The 22,994-nt window shown below is 46.4% G+C and overlaps 1 protein-coding gene across 1 annotated transcript in view; it reads right to left on the bottom strand.

Moving 5' to 3' along the window:
* PHKA1 (phosphorylase kinase regulatory subunit alpha 1) overlaps window positions 1-22,994 on the bottom strand; it is a 72,920-nt gene that overhangs the window by 36,130 nt on the left and 13,796 nt on the right. The window contains exons 8-14 of the mRNA XM_069062393.1: window positions 21,969-22,115; window positions 20,905-20,958; window positions 19,092-19,214; window positions 16,632-16,727; window positions 16,010-16,117; window positions 4,336-4,414; window positions 1,989-2,123 (exon numbers count right to left, since the gene is read on the bottom strand). Coding sequence (XP_068918494.1) covers window positions 1,989-2,123; window positions 4,336-4,414; window positions 16,010-16,117; window positions 16,632-16,727; window positions 19,092-19,214; window positions 20,905-20,958; window positions 21,969-22,115 — 742 coding nt within the window. The remainder of the gene's footprint in view (window positions 1-1,988; window positions 2,124-4,335; window positions 4,415-16,009; window positions 16,118-16,631; window positions 16,728-19,091; window positions 19,215-20,904; window positions 20,959-21,968; window positions 22,116-22,994) is intronic.

The raw sequence follows: 22,994 nt of genomic DNA, 5'->3' as shown, positions 1-22,994 counted from the left end.
AATATGAGAAGGTGCTCTAAATCGCTATTGATTGGAGGAACGCAAATTGAAACAATTCTGAGGTACGACCTCATACCTATTAGATTGGCTAGTAGGACAGAAAAGGAGAATGCCAAATATTGGAGGGGATGTGGGAAAAATGAGACATTAATGCACTGCTGGTGGAGTTGTAAACTGATTCAACCATTTTTAGAGCAATTTGGACCTATGCCCAAAGGGCTATAAAACCATGCATACACTTTGACCTAGCAATACCACTACTAGGTCTGTATCCAAAAAGAGATTAAAAACAAAAGGAGAAAGGACCTGTATGTAAAAAAAAATGTCTAGCAGCTCTTTTCTTGTGGCAGGGACTTGGAAATTAGGGGGATGCCCATCAATTGGGAAATGAACAAACACATTTTGTTGTGTGATTGTGATGGAATACTATTGTACTATAAGAGATGATGAGCAGGATGCTCTCAGAAAAACCTGGAAAGACTTACATGAGCTGATGCAAAGTAAAATGTACTGTGTATACAGTAATAGCAATATTGTCCAATGATCGACTGTGAATGAGTTAGCTCTTCTCAGCAATACAATGATCCAAGACAACTCTGAAGGACTTAGGATGAAAAATGTTATCTGTCCCCAGAGAAGGAACTGATAGAATCTGAATACAGATTGAAGCAGACTTTTTTAACTTTATTTTTCTTGAGATTTTTTTTTGGTCTGTGTTTTCTTTGACAACATGACTAACATGGAAATGACCACACATGCATAACCTCTATTGAACTGCTAAGGGCTGTAATGGGAATGTAAATTTTAAAGATCTTCCCTGCCCCTAGGCTAAAGTGCACCTGGAGCCTGGGGTGGGAGGCTTGTTTTTCAGTAGATACTTTTTGATTGCCCAGTGGGTCCAAAAGGTTGTTACATTCTCTGAGCCAGGAGAAGGCTATATAAGCCCTGATGTGTAGCTTTGTTTTGGGGGCTCACTTTGAGAAGTGTTTTGTGATTTGATCTGGATTCTGGGAAGCCGTTGTCCAGAGCCCCCCTGGCTTTGAAAAACCCAGATGTTGAAAGCCAGATGTTGATTTGGTATGGATGTAATGGTTGGACAGTTTGAAATCTGTCTACTAGATCTGTTTCTGTCTTGATAATTCTGTCTTTGTACTTTGAAGTTCGGGGTGCTGACCTTTTCCCCTGAACAAGGTAAACGATATATGTCTGACTGATTAAAATAAGCTTGTTAACCCATTTTGAGTTGCTTTCCTTTATCAAAGCAGATCCAAGAACCTGTATTGGCAGCAAACCCTGAGGACGCTTGGGGTGCTTGCTGCTACAAGGGCAGCCTCAGATATTCATCTCAAACACAAATTCAAGCCAAGATGGATCAGGAAGCAGTCATTTTTTTGGAGGTTCACACAGCCCCCCTACCCAAATCTCCAATCAATAAGTAACAACAGTAAAAGCTGCCATTTACATAGCACTTTAAAATTTGCAAACATTTGATCCTCACAATAACTGTGAAATAGATGCTATTATCATTCCCCATTTTACAATTGAGGCTGAAAGCAATTAAGTGACTTGTTTGAGGATCAAGTGTCTAAGGTGCCCAGGTCTTGCTGACTCCAGTTCCAGTACTCTATCCATTGCGCCAGCCACATAGCTGCCTATGCAAGTAAGGCATATTAATTAATTTCACTGTTGTCATTTCACTTTTTGAGCATGACTTCCAAGGATGGGTGGGGCCAATACTTTCATTAAGGAGGCTCTTGGGACAGCCACCCAACCTTGCTGGTCTCCAGTGATGCCCTGCAGCATTTGTTTACTGGAGGCACAGGAGATACTCCCCACAAGCAATGAGCTGTTTTTTGTGAAAGAGGTCTTAGGGAGAAGGCCTTCTCCCTAAGGCTATGTAGGAGGTAGAAGGGAGCTGAAGGAAGCTAAAATTCTACAGCCCCTAAATTCCAGTTCAAGGTCAGTTCTGGCCTGGCAGAGCTCCTTACCTAGGCTGGCATAGATGTGACTGAGGATTCGGGCTGGCTGTACTCTGATGGGGTACACTTCAGCAATGGTCTCCACATCAATTCCATTGTTCCTTAAGATGGCCTTGATGTCTTCTGTCTCAGCTAGAAAGGACACTATAGGGAGAGAAAATACAGACAAGAGTCTTTTCTATGTCACTGTCACTTCCCAACACCTCACAGGCCTATCCTCCCACAACTGGCATTTTCCTTGTCTGTTTGATGGGTATGAGGAGGAACCTCAGAGATGCTTGAATTTATATTTTTCTTATTGTTAGTGAGCTGGAGCACTTTTTCATATGGCTGTTGATAGCTTGTATTTCTTCTCTTGAAAACTGCCCCATTTGATCATTTATCTATTGGGGAAAGGTTCTAATTTGTCACCAGCAAAAACTGAAAAGCTCTGTATCTACATAAAGTTCTACTACTTTTGAATGATTTCCTATAAAGGGAACAAGTTCTAGTATCTACTAGGCTCTGCTTTTGGTTCAGTTGCTGAGGGCTTATGGGTAAATTACCCTGTTTACCTGAGAGCTAATTTCTAAAAGAGACGAAATCCTTTGCAGAACAATTGGCAGCTTCTATAAGAAGAGTAAAGTGGAAGAAAATATTTGTGTCAAAGATCACCAATAAAAGTCAATATCCAAAATATAAAGGGAGTTGACACAATTATCTAACACCATGAACCATTCTGTTAGAAACCAAGAAAGATGAATAGTTTTCAAAAGAAGAAATGCAAACTCTAAATGACTCATGAAAACGTAGTCTGAATCTTGAAGAATAAGAGAAATAAGAGAGATGCATGTGCAAACAAGCTGGGGGCTCTGCTCCATGCCTTGTATCAAATGTGAAAAGAGTTACTGGTAGAAGGGCTATGGGAAGACACACACGCTTGCTGTATTTCTCTTAGAGTCAGGAAGCTATCTGATCATTCTGGAAAGCAACGGGAAGTTCTTTAAGAAAAGCAAGCAAACTCTGCTCTCTGACCCAGTGATCCCATTACTGAGTGGGCTTATTCCTGAAGGAAGTCAAAGGTAGAAACACACACACAAACACGCACACACACGAGTGGGCGCACCCACGCAAACACGCACACACGCACATGCGCACACACAAACATGCACACGCACGCACACAAGCGCACACACAAACACGTACACACAAACGCACGCACACACACAAACATGCGCACACATGTATACATGCGTGTGTACACACACACACACACACACATACTCTCCCTTTGGGCAGCAGCACTCTTTGTCAAATAGAGCCAACAGTCATTCTTAGGCACTTACTGTGTGCTGGGTACTGAGCTAAGCCCTGGCTATACAAAGAAAGGTAAGAGCCTGTTCGTGCCCAGAAGGAGCTTCGAATCCAATGGAGGAGGTAAGATGCCAATGACTCTGTACCAACATGCTCTAAACAGGATTAGGTAGAAAGGATCAATAGAGGGAATACCCCAGAATAAGGAGGAATATGAAAAGGCTTTTCTGGAAGCTGGGGCTTAAGCTGGCACATGGAGGGAGGCAGGAGGCAGAGATGAGGACGGAGTGCATTCCAGGCCTTGGGGGACAGTCAGAGAAAATGCCCTAAGTTGGGAGGAGAAGGGTCCTGTTCATGAAACAGCCAGGGGGCCAGTGTCTCTGGATCAAAGAGGATACATCAGGGAGTAAGGAGAAAGAAGACTAGAAAGGGAGGAGGGAGCAGGGTATGAAGGGCTTCCGAAGCCCCAAAGAGGATTTTCTATTTGATTCTAGAGGCAATAGGGAAGCACTGGAATTTACTGATTGCAGGGGGAGGGTGGGAAGTGTTTTAGGAAGGTCATTTTGACAGCTGAGTGGAAAATGGAAGGGAATGGGGAGAGGCTTAAGGCAAGCAGAGCCGTGCCCCCCAGCAGCTACTGCAACAGTTCAGGTGTGAGGAGATGAGGACCTGTACCAGGGGGTGACAATGTCATAGGAAAGAAGGCGGTGCATCTGAGAGATGCTGTTATAAGGGTAAAGTCAATGGGTCTTGGCAACAAATGGCATATGGGGGGGATAGGAGTCCAAGACGACAGAGAGGTTGTGAGCCTAGGGGCACTGGGAGGATAGTGATGTCCTTGACAGTAATGGGACAGCAATAGGAGGGAGGAAAGAGGACTGGATGATCACCTTGGACTCTTCCCAATTGTTTTGCCTTGCTCAGCCTCCATTTCCTCATCTGTAAAATGGGAGTAATGACACAAAACAATTGGAAAACCTTGACATGCAATAGCGATATATGCTATTACTGCTACACACAACCATTCAGAAGGTCGTTAAATACACAGAAAAGACACACCTACCTTGAACTACAACATCTGGCTTGGGGACAGTTGAAAATCTACGGTTCAAAGGATCAACTTCCCCAGGTGCTAAAAAGCCCTAAGAAAAAAGCAGAAATAAACCAATTACAAAGTCTCCCCCTGCCACCGGCTGGTACCCTGCTACGAGAATACCATGTTTGTAACTGGGGAGGGAGAGCCCCTGTTCGGTGTGGCAAGTTACAACCTCCCTGTGCCTCAGTTTCTTCAGCTGGACCAGATGATTGCCAAGCTCCTATGGTGGGAGCAATATCCTCATACCCTCTTACCCTCTCCCTTCCCAGGTAAGTCAGGTTTGTTTTTCCTTAAAGATACAGAAACTTAATTAGCTTAAAGGCCTAACTCAGGTCATTGAAATCACTCCCAGAAAGTCTGCTTGGAAGGTCATAATAGGCAATTATAATGGGAGGGGATAATGGGAGAGGAACTTAATTGATATCCTTGTTGAATACCCTTCCCCAGCTAAGGTGCCATAAAGCTCCTTTAATTAGATCCCCAGGGACCTCAGATTATTTCATTTTGTCTTCATATGAAATACTACCAACTAGGGCCCTGGCCTGAGTCAGGCCCAGCCCAGAGCAGCTCCCTTCTAACTCAAAACCTATGATCTCATGACTTTGGGCCAAGTTCTTTTCTCCAGAGCTTAGTTTTGTTTCAGACTCCAGCCTTCCCTGGACAAGTCCTATCTGGTTGCAAAGCTCCCAGCGCCAACCTCCATAATTCAGCCCTTCTGTCGTGCTGATTTCTCATTTGTCTCTCTCTAGGCCGTGTCGCCTGCTCAGCAAGTCACCTTGGGTTTAGCGGTTGTGGCAACACACGTGGTGCGCTGAACTTAATCTCCCCTGAAGAACTGTGTTACTCAAAAGTTCTAGGATGTTAAGAGAAAATAACAAAAATCAAATGACAATTGAAAAAGGGAGGAATGGAGGGGGAATAACATTTCCAGACCTCAAACTAGATTCCAAAGCAGCAGTCATCCAAACCATCTGCTATTAGTTTAAAACAGAGAAGTAGATCGATGGAACAGACTAGACAAGGGAGAATTAGAAATCGCGGAAGTCAATAACCCAGAGTTTGATACTTTGGAAAGAACGCCCTATTTAATAAGAACTGTTTGGAAAACTGGAAAGCAGCGGCCAATCTCTTACACCATATTCCACAATAAATCCAAAATGGATACATGACCTGAATATTTGAGACCAAACCATTTAAAAAAGGAGAAGAGGAGCAGATCATACACTACCCACAGCAAACAAAGGCGAGAGGCCATTAGAAAAGATAAAAGAGATCAGGCCATGCTGCACAAACAAGTTAGGACATCCAGGATAAGAGCGAAGTCAATGGCAAAGAAAAAGAATACAAAGCCTTTGCATCGAATGTCTCCAACAAAGATGTGGAATCCAAAACATAGAGAAAAGGAACAGACGAAAAGTGAAGAATATGAATTAATGGGTCTTAAAAGAAGAAATGCAAAGTATTAACAACCATGGTAAAGAATGCCCCAAGTCACTTGGCAGCCAGCAAACTGGCAAAGATGACAAAAGGTGAGACCGGTCAATGTTGATGGGCTTGTGGAAAGCCATGTGGACCAATGCCCTATTGGTGAAGCCATCGGAAATTATGCTGAAAAAATGGCCCATCCCCTTTGACCCTGAGCTTCCACTGCAAGGCACATACCCCAAGGAGGTACATGACAAAAAGAAAGGTCCCCAACACACCAAAATATTTCGAGTGGCCCTTTTTTTGTGGTAGCAAAGAACTCAAAACAGACATGCCTGTCGAGTGGGGAATGGCACATGGATATAATTGAATATGTCTGTGCTATAAGAGATGATGAATGTGATGAACATGTGACCTGAGGTGCAGGGAAAAAAGCAGAGCCGAGAAGGCAACAAACACACCATGACTCCATTGCCCCTCCCCCCCACTAGGCAGAAGGCAGATGAGGATGACACGCTACATTCGATGTCTGATTTTTCAATGGAGTGATTGGTTTTGCTGACTGTCTTTTTCTCTTATTCCTCTTTAAAAAAAGAATTCTTTGTTAAACAGGATGGCTCTCTGCAGAAAGCCACGGGGAAGATTACAGGAAGAAATTTAGGTGATATAAAAACAAAAACTATCAAGGAGAATAAACTTTTTAAAAAATGTTTATATATACAAAGAAGGAAAATGAATGTCATGAAATGACAAAGAGCAGCCACTTTGCTGCCACTGCTCTGCAGAGGAGGCCCACCAGCGTGTAAACATGCACACAGGGCCAGAGATCTGCTGAATTTCTCCCTCTGCTTCCTCTTGTTTTTTACTCTTAAATTCTTTGTTATAAGGGATGACTTTCTGGGAGAGGACTGGATACAATGAAAAGATAGAAAGAAAAATCTAACTTAAAAAAGAAATGTATTCCTCCTTCCTCTTTATGTTCTGCTTGGTCCCATCTCTTTGCTCACCTGGTCCCAAAACTTGGGGTGCTGGGGCACACAGTACATGGAGGTCCTCTTAAACTATTCTGCACAGCCTTGTTGGTACATCCAAAGGAAAGGCTGAGTGAGCAAACCCCAAGCTTGATAGTTTCCTCCACCTTTAGATTGGGGGTACAGTGATAGAGTCTTGAAGGTCTGGGGAAATGCAGGGGCAGGGGCACAGCTTGGTTTTCAGTTGAATAAAAAGGCATCAGGATACAGAGAAACACGAGAAGACTTGGTAAACTAATGTAGTGAAGTAAGCAGAACCAGGAAACCAATATACTCGATGCCTACAATACTGGAGATGGGAAATGAACAACAACAAAATCAATGCTACAGAATAGATGACCTCATTTGGCCTGGCACATAGAGGGTCCTTGTTTCCTTCTCCCCTTCCAAGAAGAGCCATGAGAATGCAAAAGTGGGGGACTGAGCATGTGAAGCCCACATTCCATTAATGTGTTGCTTAGTGTGGCCAAATTGCTCTCACTATCTCTGTCTCTGTCTCACTCCCTCCCTCTCCCTTTCCTTCTCTCTTCCTCTCTCTCTCTCTTTCTTTCTCTCTCTCCCTCTCCCTCTCTCCCTCCCCCCTCGTCTGTAAACCATTAGTTCTAGGAGAAGGCTCTCTGGGTGGAGAATGCAGGGTTAGTGAAGGAGTTCCCAACCTGGAGCCCATGACCTTGTTTTGGTGAACATTTCAATAGCTATATTATCTAATATTCGATAGCTACCATGTTTCCCCGATAATAAGACACTGTCTTATTAAATTTTTTGGACAGAAAAACACCAGAGGGCTTATTTTCAGGGGAGGGCTTATTTTAATGAACACTGACAGCAATTTTAATAAACAGGTAAATGTGAACAAAAAAATGTACCTTTATTCAATAAGCAAATCACTGGGGAAGAACAGGATGACGTGCTCACTGCTGCAGCTGTGATTGGATGCAGCTCAGAGCGCGGCGTGCGTTTCGGGGGGGGAGGGGGGACGGTGCATACAGAGGGTACCGTAATGTAGCGTGTAGCGCAGGGGATCAGGGGATCACCTTCACTACAGTAGCAATTTCAATAGGGCTTATTTTCGGGGGAGGGCTTATTTTAGAGGAATCTTACACAGTAAGGGGAGGGCTTATTTTTGGGATAGGTCTTATTATCAGGGAAACACGGTATATATATCAACAGATCTGGTTTCCTTTTCATTTTTTGCTTCACTTCAACACCTTATTCTGCAGAGTTCTCAGGCTTCCCCAGGCTGCCAAAGGGGCCCAGGACACAGAGAAGGTGAAGAAGCCTCATTTTAGCAGAAAATGAAGCTGATGGGGAGTAGAAGCAGGACCTCCCCGCGGCTCCATCTTCCACCATCCCCAATTCATGTAAAAGGGGACTCTGAACAAACTCTGGAGCTACAGAACCCACAAAATGACACAGAGAAGCTAACCTCCCACTGAGGACAGCCCAGCAGGCAGGCTGGCTGGGCTCAGCCAGCACTGAGGCTTTAGCCCCAGGGTGGGCCTAACCAGCCACTGGCTAGAGAGACTCCACATCACCAGCAGCTGTGGCCATTTCCAGAATTATCAACACATAGATACTAAGGATAAAGTGAGAGGTCAATGCAGTGTGGACCGTGGGACCCAGTAGCTGGGAGTGTCAGCTTCTGCCCCTGGGGCGAGAAGCCACTAAGGGCTTCAGCTCCTGGCCTGCAGACTGTAGGGAGACCAAGCAACAAGTCTGAGGGGTAATCACTCTAGCTTTAACCTGCTTGGATCTGTATTGCAGTCTTGGGTGGAGGTCCTGGGGTGTGTGACCAGCTTGTCAGAGAGTGTGGAGGCTTCAGAGAGGGCACCCAACTAATACCTCTGGCAGCTGAGAAAACCCCAGCATTTGGGACAAAGCTCCCCTGTCTGGTAGCAGAGTCCAACTGTGGCAAAAAAGCCCAAAAGTCAAGTAATTCAGTGGCAACATGAGCAGACAAAGGAAGTAAACCAAGCAAAGCAATCCAACATTAGACTTCTATATTGGGGACAAAAAGGATCAAAGCATGGAACAGGAGGAAGACAGTGAAGTCAGAATTCCTGCACCAAAAGCTTCCAGGAGAGATAATTTAAAAATTATTGGACTACATGAAAGCCATGATCAAACAAAGAACCTAGAAATCATCTTCCAAGAAATTCTCAAGGAAAACTGCCCTGATACTTTAGAACCAGAGGGCAAAACAGAGGTTGAAAGAATCCACTGATCGCCTCCTGAAAAAGATCCCAAAAAGAAAACTCCTAGGAATATTATAGCCAGGTCCTGGAATTCACAGATTAAGGAGAGAATATTACTAGCAGCCAGGAAGAAACAATTAGAATATTGTGGAAACGCAATCAGGGTAACCCAGGATCTGGCAGCTTCTACACTGAGGGGTTGCAGGGCTTGGAATATGATATTCTGGAGGTCAAAGGAGCTGGGATTAAAACCAAGAATCACCTACCCAGCAAAATTGAGGATCATGTTTCAGGGGAAAATATGGTCATTCAGTAGAATAGAGGACTTTCAAGCATTCTTGATGAAAAAACCAGAGTTGAATAGAAAATTTGACATTCAGATACAAGAAGCAAGAGAAGCATGAGAAGGTAAACAGGGAAAAGAAATCATAAGGAACTTATCAAAGTTGAACTATTAACATTCCTACATGGAAAAACAATAATTGTAACTGATGAAAGTTTTCTCTGTATGAAAATAGTTGAAGGGAATAGAAATATATACATATATATATTTATCTATATCGGAGGGTATACGGGTATATGAATACATATATGAATGTGTGTATATGTGTTTACAGGTATACATAGATAGAGGGCACAGGACCAGACCAATTTAATGGGAAGGGATGATACTTAAAAGGTGAAATGAAGAGGTGAGAGAGGAATATAATGAGAGGAGATGGGGAGAGACAGAATGGGGTAAACTATCTCATATAGAAGAGGCAAAGGAAAACTGTTACAATGGAGGGGAAGAATAGGAAGGCAAAAGGGAATGGGTCAACCTTATTCCCATTGAATTTGGCCTGAGGAGGGAATGAAATTCACACTAAATAGGGTATCTCGCCCTCCAGGAGAGTAGGGGGAAGGGAATGAAAGGGGGGATGATGGAAGGGAGGGCAGGCTGGGGGGAGGGAAGTTGGAAGCACCCACTTTTGAAAAGGGACAGGATCAAAGTAGAGAATAGAACAAGTGGGAGGTGGGATAAGAGGGAGGGAAATTTAGTCAGTCTTTTACAATATATCTACTGTGTTAATGTTTTGCATTAGCTACACATGTACAACTTATACTGAACTTATCTTCTCAGTAAGGGTGGGTGACAAGGGAGGAAGGGAATGAATCTGGAATTCAAAGTTTTAAAATCAAATGTTTAAAAAAAATATATATATATATATACTATTATTAATACCATTTTACATGTAATTGGGAAATAAGACATACAGGCACTGGGGCATAGAGATCCACCATGCCCTACTGGAAAAGTCGAAGGGGTATGGGAGAAGATATGGGAGAGAGCAGATTGAAGGAGGGGATAATCCTGTGCAATTGCTATTTTGGGGCAATGGGTAGGGAAAAACGGGGAGAAAATTTGTAACTCAAAATCTGGCGGAAATGAATGATGTAAATCAGAAGTTAATAAAGCATTTGAAAAATGAATAAAAAAAAAGAAAATGAAGCTGATGAACAAAAGCCATCAGCAATGTTTCTAAGTCATCAAATGGGCCAGGATCCTTGACATTTTTGCTTGGGGCAATTTCAATCTTTTTTTGGTTTGCAAAGTAAGAAAAGACAAACCCTGCCTTTTAACTGGGCCTTAAAGCCTGAAGGCCAGAGATAGAGAGTACCCTCTTCCTCAGAGGACAGCAGCTTTCCCTGAAAGACCAGCCTTCTGGAGCCCTTAGCAGAAAACATCCCCAGTTGGACCATTTGCTTTTTTTCCCTTTACTTGCCATTACTGCTATTTGCTCTAGCCTAAGTACAAGGAGAAATGAAGTCAAATCTTGGGGTTCAAAGGTAAGGGATTAGGGCCATGGCACATGTCAGCATATGAATCCAGCTCTCAACTGAGATCCATCCACCATTTGTCAGGCAGCAATGCCTCAGAGATGAGCCTACAGGCCAAGCATTGTTCCCATGGCTGGACTCAAAGGGCCAGCTGGTTTTAGGGTTGGGAATGAGCAGCTCTCTAGTGTCCAGTGACTGTCCTGCAGGCTCACAGACTGCCTCATGGTGTCTGTTACAGTTGGGAGGCAGCAAGGCTGAGTGGAAAGCATAGGGCAAAGGCCACCTCTGACACTCATATTATCTCTCTGAGCCTCAGTTTCCTCATCTATAAAGCAGGCATGATGATTATAATAAGAGTTACAGCAATAATAACTAACATTTATATCACACTTTAAGATTTGCACATCACCTCACACATCCAGGGTGCCCCAAGCTTAAGAGCACATTAAGACTTTTGGGACACCCTGTATTATCAAACTGGATTTTCCCAACAACCTTATGGGGTAGGTGCCCATACTATCCCCATTTTCCAGATCAGAAAATTGAGACTGAGAGATTTTAAGTGACTTTTAAGTTCCTTGAGAGAGGGACTGTGTTTCACTCTTTTTTTGTATCCCCAGTGTAGAGCAGTGTCTGGCACACAGCAGGAGCTTAATAAATGCTTGACTGATTGTCTAGTTTGCTGGGAGTCACACAGCTAATAAGAGTCTGAGATATTCCAGATCAGGTCTTCCTAAATCCAAGAGCAGGGCTTGAGCAGGTGCGCCACCTAGCGCCCTTCACCAGTGCAAGAAGAGGCTGTCTGCAGAACCTTGATGCCCTCAGTCACTTGGTAGAAGGGACAGCGACAACCAGAGGCCTGTATGGTGAGAGGATGCCAACCCAATCAGCCACAGAATATGGGAGGCCCGTGAGCTGCATGTGGGCCCATGTGAACAGGTCTGTGCATTGGGGGAAGACCGAGAATGTGAGTTGGGGGCACAACTGAAGACAATTCGGAAGCAATATACGAGCAAAGTCGAGGTTGGGAGAGGTTGATCTGGAGGCCCCTGAGCATTCTGAGAGGACTGTCTGGGAATAGTCACTGTTTCCATGTAAGCATTAGGTGAGTGGTTTTTATTCATTCACTCGATAAAACCTTCATTAAGCACCTACTGTATGCCAGGCACTGTGCTCACCACTGAACACATATAAAAACCAAAATCCAACAATCCCTAATCTCAAGGAGCTTACATTCAACTGGAGGGAAACAAAACAAACAGTTAACTAAATATAAAACATTTAAAGTAATTTGGGGGGACTCAGAGGTAATACATGAGCATGAGGTCTTGAGGCCATCAAAGTCATGTAATGGTACTGGAGCCACCCCAAAGACTGCAATGCAGCATGCATGAGTGAGGCTTCTATTGTGTACAAGGCCCTGGGCTTTACTTCTTTAAGGTTCACTAGCATTCCTTTGGGCCTGCCTCCCCTCCTGCCCTCTCATGATTCTCTCAGCCAGCAGTCTCCCACTGCCACTCCTCCCCCACGGCCTTCATTCCTTCCAAACTCACATGGAAGGTTCACTTGCTTTAGGAAGGCCTGCCGAAGTAACCACCATGAGCACCTGGTGACTACAAGCCTTCCCGAGACACCTGGGAACTTGTCTCCACATTCATGATAGCTCCGAGGGCACCACCGCCAAGTTCATGACAAACATAAAGGGGCCAGTTCCAAAATGCCTCAGGTCCCCAAAAGCCTACGGCCAGGCTCACCTCCCTCACACTATAAGCAGTCCTCTCTAGAAGCCTTCAAGAAACAGCAGGTCGGGGGTGGAGCCAAGATGGTGGAGCAGAAGCAGGACCTCTGCTGGGCTCTGGCTTCGCCCTTCCCCAATTCATGTAAAAAGGGGACTCTAAACAAACTTTGGAGCTGCAGAACCCACAAAATGACACAGAGAAGCTAACCTCCTGCTGAGGACAGCCCAGCAGGCCAGCAGGAATAGGTCAGCGCAGTGCTCTGGGAGCCAAGCCCAGCCCCACTCCCAGGCTTTAGCCCCAGGGTGGTCCTGACCAGCCTCGGGGAGGGACTCCAGATCAGCAGCAGCTGTAGCAGTTTCCAGATTTATCAACACATAGATGTGAAGGACAACATGAGAGGTCAGTGCAGTCTGGACTTTGGGACCCAGTAAGTGGGAGTGCGTAGCTTTCACCCCTGGGGCGAGAAGCCGCTGAGACGCTGGCTCAGCCAGCCAGGGCCCGTGGCAGCTTCAGCTCCTGGCCTGCAGAGTGTAGGGAGACCAAGCACCAGTCTGAGGGGTAATCACTCTTGCTTTAACCTGCTTGGATCTGGATTGCAGTCTTGGGTGGAGGTCCTGGGGTGTGTGTCCAGCTTGCCAGAGCCTGTGGAGACCTCAGAGAGGGCACCCATCTAATACCTCCGGCAGCTGAGAAAACCCCAGCGTTTGGGACGAAAGCTCCCCTGTCTGGTGGCAGAGTCCTACTGTGGCAAAAAGCCCAGGGATCAAGTGACTGAGGGGCGACATGACCAGGCAGAGGAAACAAAGCAGACAGAAGATTCCAACATTAGACTCCTCTTTTGGGGACAAAAAGGAGCAAAGCATGGAACAGGAGGAAGACAGTGAAGTCAGAACTCCTGCACCAAAAGCTTCAAAGGAAAATATGAGCTGGTTACAGGTCATAGAGGACCTTAAGAAGCAGATAAGAGAAGCGGAGGAAAAGTTGGGGAAAAAAATGAGAACAATGCAAGAAAATTACGAAATGAGAGTCAACAGCCTGACTGAGTAAAATTACACTTTAAAAAATAGACTGACTCAAATGGCAAAAGAGGCTCAAAAAAGGCAATGAGGAGAAGAATGCCTTAAAAAGCCGAATTTGCCAGATGGAAAAAGAAACTCAAAGGCTCACTGAGGAGAATCATTGCTTCAGAATTAGATTGGAGCAAATGGAAGCTAATGACTTTATGAGAAATCAAGATGCTGTTAAACAGATCCAAAAAAATGAAAGAATAGAAGGCAATGTAAAATATCTCATGGGAAAAACCACTGACCTGGAAAATAGATCCAGGAGAGAGAATTTAAAAATTGTTGGACTACCTGAAAGCCATGATCAAAGTAAGAACCTAGAAATCATCCTCCAGGAAGTTCTGAAAGAAAACTGCCCTGATGTTTTAGAACCAGAGGGCAAAATAGAGGTTGAAAGAATCCACCGATCACCTCCTGAAAAAGATCCCAAAAGCAAAACTCCTAGGAATATTATAGCCAGGTTCTGGAATTCCCAGATTAAAGAGAGAATATTACAAGCATCCAGGAAGAAACAATTTTAATATTGTGGAAACACAATCAGGATAACCCAGGATCTGGAAGCTTCTACACTGAGGGATCGAAGGTATTGATATTCCGGAGGTCAAAGGAGCTGGGATTAAAACCCAGAGTCACCTACCCAGAAAAACTGAGTATCATGTTTCAGGGGAAAATATGGTCATTCAGTGGAATAGAGGACTTTCAAGAATTCTTGCTGAAAGTACCAGAGTTGAATAGAAAATTTGACATTCAGATCCAAGAAGCAAGAGAAGCATGAGAAGGTAAACAGGGAAAAGAAATCATAAGGAACTTATCAAAGTTGAACTATTAACATTCCTACATGGAAAAACAATAATTGTAACTGATGAAAGTTTTCTCTGTATGAAAACAGTTGAAGGGAATAGAAATATATACATATATATATATATATATATATATCGGAGGGTATATGGGCATATGAACACATATGTGAATGTGTATATATATGTTTACAGGTATACATAGATAGAGGGCACAGGACCAATTTAACAGGAAGGGATGATACTTAAAAGGTGAAATTACGAGTTGAAAGAGGAATATAATGAGAGGAGATGGGGAGAGACAGAATGGGGTAAACTACCCGGTATCTCATACAGAAGAGGCAAGGGGAAATGGTTATACTGGAGCGGAAGAATAGGAAGGCAAAAGGAAATGGGTCAACCTTATTCTCATTGAATTTGGCTTGAGGAGGGAATGAAATACACACTAAATAGGGGATCTTGCCCTCCAGGAGAGTAAGGGGGGGAAGAGGATGAGAGGGGGGATGATGGAAGGTAGGGCAGACTGGGGGGGAAGAAAGTTGGGAGCACCCACTTTTGAAAAGGGACAGGATCAAAGTAGAGAATAGAACAAGTGGGAGGTGGGATGGGGGGAGGAAAATATAGTCAGTCTTTTACAATATATCTACTATGTTAATGTTTTGCATTAGCCACCCATGTACATCCTATACTGAACTGCTTATCTTCCCAGTAAGGGTGGGAGACAAGGGAAGAAGGGAATTAATATGGAATTCAGTTTTAATATCAAATACTCAAATATATATATATATACATACATATACTATTATTAATACTATTTTCCATGTAATTGGGAGATAAGATATACAGGCACTGGGGCATAGAGATCCACTGGAAAAGTCGAAGGGGTATGGGAGAAGATATGTTAGAGAGCAGATTGGAGGAGGGGATATCCTGTGGGACTGCTATTATGGAGCAGTGGGTAGGGGAAAAACGGGGAGAAAATTTGTAACTCAAAATCTGGTGGAAATGAATGATATAAATCAGAAGTTAATAAAGCATTAAAAAAAAAGAAACAGCAGGTCACCCGCCCCCTCAGCTCAAGAATGGAGATGAGAGTAGGACCTGCCCCACAGGCTGGCTGTGAAACTCAGGGGGGAAAAGAGCTCTGGAAAGAGTTCTACAAATTCCCAGAACTATTAACATAATTATTGTGACCATTATTCCTAAGAATCATGATAGTAACTTTCCCAAGAAAGGGCCTCACTCCGAGAGCCTCAAACTAAAGCCCTGGAAAGGCAAATACCAGCATCTCTCAGCATCACAGCATTAGCAAGGGGAAGGGGCCGCCCTTCCCACTCGGGGACGAGAGTGAGAGCCCTCGTTCTGCTCCTTCAGTCTGCCCTCTGTGGCGAAGCATGACAAAGCTAATCCTTCCTTCACGAAGCTGCATACGGGCCACACATGGGTCCCTCCTCCCCCACTCCTCCTCAGGCATCTGCCCGGCTTTGCTTGTTCCACCACACACACAGTGCCCGCCTCAGACATGGCGCACCTGGGCATGAAAAGTCCTGAGAGGGGGCGGGCTCTTACCTCTGCCATCAGGTTGCCCAGGATGTACAGGGACTGGCCCCACATGTGAGGCAGCTTGCCCATGGGCACTCGGTCCACAGTGTGAGGATGCTGGTACTCTTCATCAACCTAAAAGAAGCCACATGAGCAGCAATTTCGAACGTTAGAGACAGGAGACAATCCCAGAGTTCTGGGACTCAGGGAGGCTAGCCTGGAGCTCCTTCCATACACCTCTAGGGAAATTCAAGAATGTCTCCTGAGGACTTCGAGTGCTTCAGCTGGGTTCTGTAGACAAAGGGGCCCCAGGCGTCATCTGTGTAGAACATGGATGAGTTCTCAGATAGCCCGGGCCTAGGCCACCAACCTCTGGTATAAGAGGTGGCCATCAAATATGGCAGCTTCTCAGGCCCATCATCCCAGCCCTGCCTCACTATGGATGCCCACCCCTAAAATTCAGGTCCTGAGACAGAGTCTCTGTGGCTGCCCTTAAAACCTGCGAACGATAAAAACACAGGCTCATTCCTGGGCCCTTGAAAATCAAGGCCATGCCTGCCTGAGTCCTGAGAGATCCAGGCATCCTGAGGAAGGTCAATACTGTGACATGGGGGAGGGGGGGCTTCTTCTCCTGCTGCACTCTGCTCACCTTCTCAGGGGGGACACTGTAGAGCTCAGGCAGAAGGCGAACCCCGTTCTTGCCCTTGATGAGGACCCCTTCCAGAGCTTCCCGGTACTCTTGGACCTGCAAAGGAGAGAAAGGCAGGGGGACACCTTAAGGTCCTTCCCTGGGAGGGCATGGGGCCACTGCCAAGGAGCTTTATCCTGGACTGTGGGCAGCAAGGTGAGTGGAATCAAAGGACCGGGGAGAGCCTTCTGGGGCTACGCCATGAACAAGGGAGAGCAGATGGCCTACTGACTTATGCTGGGTGGACCATCACCTAAAGCGCTCAAAGCACTGCAGTCAAAGCCCAGACCAAGGGCTGGGGAGCCAAGCACTGAGAGCAGAGTCTGTGCAGCTAGAAGGGCAGTGGGAGCATCATGGGGAAGTGGAAGGAAAGGGAGCCTGCTAGGGGCCAGCAGGAGGACAAGGAAGCAGGCACCTGGCCCACCTGGGCACTTGGAGCTTTAGGCTCCTGGCCCAAAGGAGACCACATGCCTGATTTCACACACATGGTGTAAGGACTCACGGCTGTTTGCCAAGAATGTCTGGAACTCCGACAGCACTAATTACTAGCATCAGGGAATGATCCCAGTGAGTGTTGGTGGGAAATAATCATTATTATCTCCAAATATCTGCCAAGTGTCCTCCCCTGAGCTCTGCAAGCCTTTCCTCTCCTCCAGGGCTGGACAGAGGGCACTGGGCACAGGACCTGTGGAGGTAGCTCTCCAGAGCTGAGGCAATTAGTGTGCCAGGCACAGGAAACCAGAGACACAGGAAACGGCCCTGCCCTCAAGATGCTCATGTCCAATCAGAAATGGTAATAATCCCCGCTAGCATTTAGGGAGCACTTGGAGATTTGTAGAGAATTCACATCTGCTTCTCACAACAAGCCTGGAAAGCCACTGCCCCACCTGGAGGCCGAAGACAAAGTCCCCCACACATAAATGTGGACAAAATAGGTGATTGCACAGGCAGGGCTCAAGAAGTGGTGCTTGAACTGAGCCTTGAAGGAAAATAGGAATGCGGAGAGACAGAAGTGAGAAGAGGTGATGGCATGCCAGGCATGAGGGACAGCAAGTGCAAAGGCTCCAAGGCAGGAGATAGGCACACAGTGTGGACCATGCCCCCATAGGAAGACCTGGAAAACTTAGAAGGAGCAGGGTTAGGAAAGCCTTTCAATGCCTGATCCTGAAGATAAGAGGGAGCCAGGGGAGTTGACTGAGTGTGTGGAGAAGGGAGAAGATGGAGGTTGATGAGCTCAGTCCTCCACTATCCAAGAATTGCCATGCTTTCTGAGTAGAGGATGGTTTGAAAGGAGGACAAGCTTGAGGCAGAGGGTCAACAGGCCAGGAGAGGAGTGAAGGGGGAGGATTCCAGGTATGTTGTGAAGACAGAAGTGCCAAGATTTTAACAAGAGACCGGGTATGAGGGAAGAGAGTGACAAAGCTAGTGTGACACCCAGCTTGGGAGCCAGGAGAGCTGGCACAGTGGTGGGGCCTTCGTCAGTTACAGAAAAGCTGCCAAGAGGAGAGGGCAAAACCCGTGGAGTCTGGGATTGCTACGTGACACCCAGTTTGAGAGACCCGAGAGACCCATATTGGAGATATTGGAGAGAGCAGGCCCAGCTGGATGCAGGGGTTCAAAGTGAGCGAGTGAACGATCGCAGCTTAGAACAGTATGAGTGGGGGACGGGACAAGGGGACGAGTAAGCTTTTCTTTGTAGTTCCACCACTGAGCACAGTGTTTGGCACATAGTAGGCAGTTAATATATGTTTACTGACTGACTGATGCAAGAGCAGGAGATTGTGTACAGTGGAGCTGGTGTACTAACAGGCAGAGACTAAGAGGAGAGTGTAGTCAGTGCAAGGGTGGTGGTGATGGAGGGACTGCAGGTCATGGTTGAGGATGAACTACAGGGTCAGGGATCGTGAGGCAGAGGGAGAGACTGAATGATACAAGGTTCAGACCTGATAAAAGAATTTCAGGGTTCTTGGTTGTGGGAGCAGAACACTGGGGGGTGATGAGATCAAGGCTGTGATTACCCCGGGTGTGGCCAAGGTGGAGAGGATGAGGAGGAGGTCTTGAGGTTGAAGAGCTTGTGGAGCTTAGGGTGTGGAGTTAGGGTGTCTCAGGGAACATCAGTCCCCTAGTATGAGGGCAGGGATTGGGGTGGCAAGGAAGGCAGAGCCAGGCATGCAACTCCTTCAAATCCCAAGGCCAAACAGACAGATGGACAAACACTGTCTTTGTGTTTCTGGTCTCTCAAGATTCCGTCCAGCAGGGATTGTTGGGGCCTCTGATTGCTCCCCAGACAGGTCAGTCACATCCCTGAGAACCTCCCATTGGGACAGAGACTCAGTTCAGTCACTGGCTGAAGAGGAAAGTAAGATCTCAGGACTATCTTGGAGAAGACTTCTAGCCACTTCCAACTGCAGGCTACCATACCTGTTCCATGTTGCCACTGAAGACACCATCCAGGATGAAGTAGGTCCAGAACAAAGGCCATTCACACTCAATGTTCTCAAACAGCTTCAGCTCAGCTGGCTCATAGTACAGACGATTGGGATCCTGAAAAAACCAAGGCCTGGCCTGTGTCACCACAATCAGAGGCAGCCACTGCCAACAGCCCACAGGAGGGCAGTAGCCTTTGTCCCATTCTAAGACTGCCCGGTGGCAAGCAAAAGGAGACAAAGCAAGGAGAAGGCAGCCCTCTGGGCCACCCACCACCAGATAGAAGCAGGTAGAGCCTTTTGTGGCAAGGAGTCATGTAACCGCCCCTGTGTGGTACATGTGTTCCGGGCCAAGCCCTGGGCCCTGGATTCTCCTGTTCACAGCTGCAGGTCTTAGGCACAGCATCTACCAAAGGGTTGGCTTCTGGGGGCTGCATTAGCAACTCAGGGCCATCTGTGCCCTTGCCAATACCTTCTGAGCATCTTTCTATTCCCTAGAGCACACTGGGAGCAGAGGTCATGGAATGCTGCCAATCAGTCCCCTGATCACAACAGCTTGGCCCTCACTCGGACACCAGAACTTCAGCTAAAAAAAGGGTCCTGGACACAGCCTCTGACACTCATGAGCCACTTCACCTCTCAGTTTCTCCATTTGTAAAATGGGCCTAATGTACCGCCTACCCTAGGGATCATGTCGCCTTCTGGGCCAGTCATGGATAAGAGCATGGAGGTCAAGCCACCTGTTCATGTCCCTCCTTGAAGTCTTCTAGCCCCAGGCTTGCTACCCAGGGAGTGGCAATCCTAAAGGGGTCACTGAGAATGAGCAGAAATATGGGGAGGGAAGTGAGTGTAGGTGGAATCCAAGATATGCAAGTGAAAGGCAGGACTGGAGATTGAGATTCAGTTGGAACAGCCGGTACAGAGACTAGCTGTATCGAATGACTGTGAACATTAAGGGGAGGATTCTGGGTCAGGAAAGGAGGAAGGGCTAGTACAAGAGCCAAGCAAAGGTCTCGCTGGCATGTTGGTTGGCAGAGTAAATGAGTGCAGGCTCAAAGAGTGAGGGGTAGGGGGTGGGGGATTAACTGCACAAAATGGTACATAAAGATCCCAGATGCAGAGGTGAAAGGGCCTGATGAGGAACTAAGGGTCAGAGCTGCTGACTTGCCCAGGGTCATCAAGCTAGTGGGTATCTGGGGGTGGGAGAAGCCTCAGGAAGGGCACTGAATCTGGTGATGGAGACAAGCCGGAAGGCAGCTGGCAAGGACACAGAAAAGAATGGGAATTGAGGTCGTAGAGGCAGCAGGGGGACGGCACACATTTCTAAAGAATTTGGGCCATGTCTCCAAGCCCTCTCTGACTTAAAAAAGTCAGCAGAGCTATGAGTTTGAAGACATTTGGCACTGTCAGAAAGCATGCCCTGAGCCAGCCCCTCAATGCCCTCAGCCCTTCATAAAGGGTCCCAGCTTCTCCCTAGGACTCTGCTTCAAGGCAAATGGAATAGAAATCCAGAGCCTTCATCCACAGCCAGCTGCCAGATGGCAAAGAAGAAAGCTGGCATAGCAGAGGGTTGCCTGTATCTGCCTCTTCTAGACTCCAGCCACCAATCCAGGCGGCCCTGCCACTGTTGGCAGCCAAATTCTAGAAAGGCCATAAGCAACCAAGTTTTCAGTCCTTATGAGCTCTGGAAAAAAAAAGTCCCAGGATTATCTGTAACCTAGGGGAGATAGCTCAGCTGAAACCGGTGCCCCAAGTCCTTGGCACTGAATAAACCCTGCTGGCCTCAGGACAAGCGGAAAGAAACTCACCTCTTTGGGGGTTTTATACCCATCTCGGAGGAAGCGGCAGCAGCCGTAACGACCCTGGGGGTGGGAACGAGAGGAAAAGACAGCATGAGAATCCTAGGAGGGCAGAAGAATGTGCCACGCAAGCACTGGGGAAAGCTCAAGCCACAGAAACACAGAGCTCTGAGCGTTTGCTCTGTCACTGAGCTGCTGATTTCAGGATGGCAAAGGAATGGATCATGTCTCTGAGCAGAGAACTGAAGGGGCCTGTTTTGGGCCAGAGCCCCTGCCCCTTCACCTTCTCTGTGGCTTTCAGGGCCTTCCTTCTTTTTTTTTTTGCCTTTTGGAGGGCAATTGGGGTTAAGTAACTTGCCCAAGGTTACACAGCTAGTTTTTTTGTGTTAAGTGTCTGAGGCCGGAACCAAACTCAGGTCCTCCTGACTCCAGGGCCGGCGCTTTACTCACTGTGCCACCTAGCTACCCCAAGGGCCCTTCTTCTTTGCCCATCCTGTTCAGGCTATACTCATGGAGAACAATCGGTCTCCATCCAGTCTCATCCCTAAGCCTTCAGGGTCCAGTGGTACAGACTGGTAAGCTTCATAGGACATGCATTTATTAAACACCTACTATGTACCAGGCACTGTGCTAAGTGCTTTGCAAATCTGATCTCATTTGATCCTCACAACAACCCTGGGAGGTAAGGGCAAATGGGGAAACTGAGGCAGGCAGCAGTGAAATGACTTGCCCAGGGTCCCACAACTAATCAGTGAGTCTGAAGGTGGATTTGAACTCAGATCTTCATACACTGTGCTCCTTAGCTGCCTCTCTGGGACTCTTTGAGATTCAGTCTCTTCTTCTGCTGGAGCAGATGAGCTAAATCCCTTCTGGGATTTCAGCCCATAATGCAATTGGTTGGGTTTTTTTTTCCCAGTTTTCTTGATTCCTTTTGGTTTTTATCTCTGCAGAGGCAAGCACGTCTCCTCGCTGGTCCCATTCTATAAACGAGCGGTTTATAGCATTCGCTGAATCTGAAGCAGACCAATATGAAGCCAGCCCTGAGTGAGAGGAGGGCCCAGACAGCCACTCACCTGAAGCTTGGTGACTATTTCCTGCTTTGTAATCTCCACCAACTGGCTGTCCTCTACTGCAAATGCTGGGAAGGAAATCACGGAAAGGACACTGGCATCCACCTCTTTGGACATGGAGGCCCGGGGCAGCATCGAGTGGAGGATAGACTAAGAGAGGGGAAAGGAAGGGCCCCTATCAGGCAAGTGTTTAGGACACATACAACAAGCCCCTTTGCTTTGGAAGATTCATTCTTGCAAGGCCCTCTGGGGAGACAAGCAGACAGCCAACTGAGAGCCAAGGCTTGCCTGCACTGTCTCGTCTGGTCAGACGCAGCAAACCCCGCTCCCAAACACGGAGTGTGGTCTACCCTGGGGGGTATATGGCAGACCCAAGTCTGACGACTTCAGCATGGAGGGAGAGATTTGGAGCTACACTCACTACAGAAGGTCCCCTTTGTACTCCCAGAGCTGCCCTCGCCTACTGCTAACCGGTACAGATCCCTTAAGCCTCATTAGCCCATGAGCGACTATTCAAACAGCTGGGAACACACTTAGACAAGGGAAACTGTAGCTGCTGCCAGCATCTCACATGGGCCTTTTTTTGACAATTATTTTTTTTTAATTATTTTTTACTTTCACATTATACATTAGTCAGGTTATAAAGATGGATTGAATCAGATGGAATGAAAAATGGTAAGGAGGACATAACACCAAATGAGAGAAGGAAAAAAATCAGGTATTTTGCTTCCACCTGGATATAAACTCAGTTCTTTCTAGTTCTTTCTCTGGATGCACATATTTCTCTCCATCATGAGTCTTTTGGGATTGACTTATATCACTGCATTGCTGAGAAGAGTCCAGTCTATCAAAGTTGGTCATCACACATACTTTGAGTCTGTAATTGTGTACAGATTTCTCCTGGTTCTACTCTTCTCACTCAGCATCAGTTTGTATAAGCCTCTCCAGGTAAATATGAAGACCGTCTGCTCCTCGTTTCTTATAGCACAATAGTATTCCATACCATGCATATACCACAACTTGTTCAGC

Source organism: Petaurus breviceps, unplaced genomic scaffold (genome assembly GCF_028583685.1).
Source record: "Petaurus breviceps papuanus isolate PSGF00001 unplaced genomic scaffold, PetGlider_PUasm1.0 90451, whole genome shotgun sequence".
Classification (NCBI taxonomy): Eukaryota; Metazoa; Chordata; class Mammalia; order Diprotodontia; family Petauridae; genus Petaurus; species Petaurus breviceps.
The sequence above is the reverse complement of the archived record's forward strand: the minus strand, read 5'-3'. Positions and strand labels throughout refer to the sequence as shown.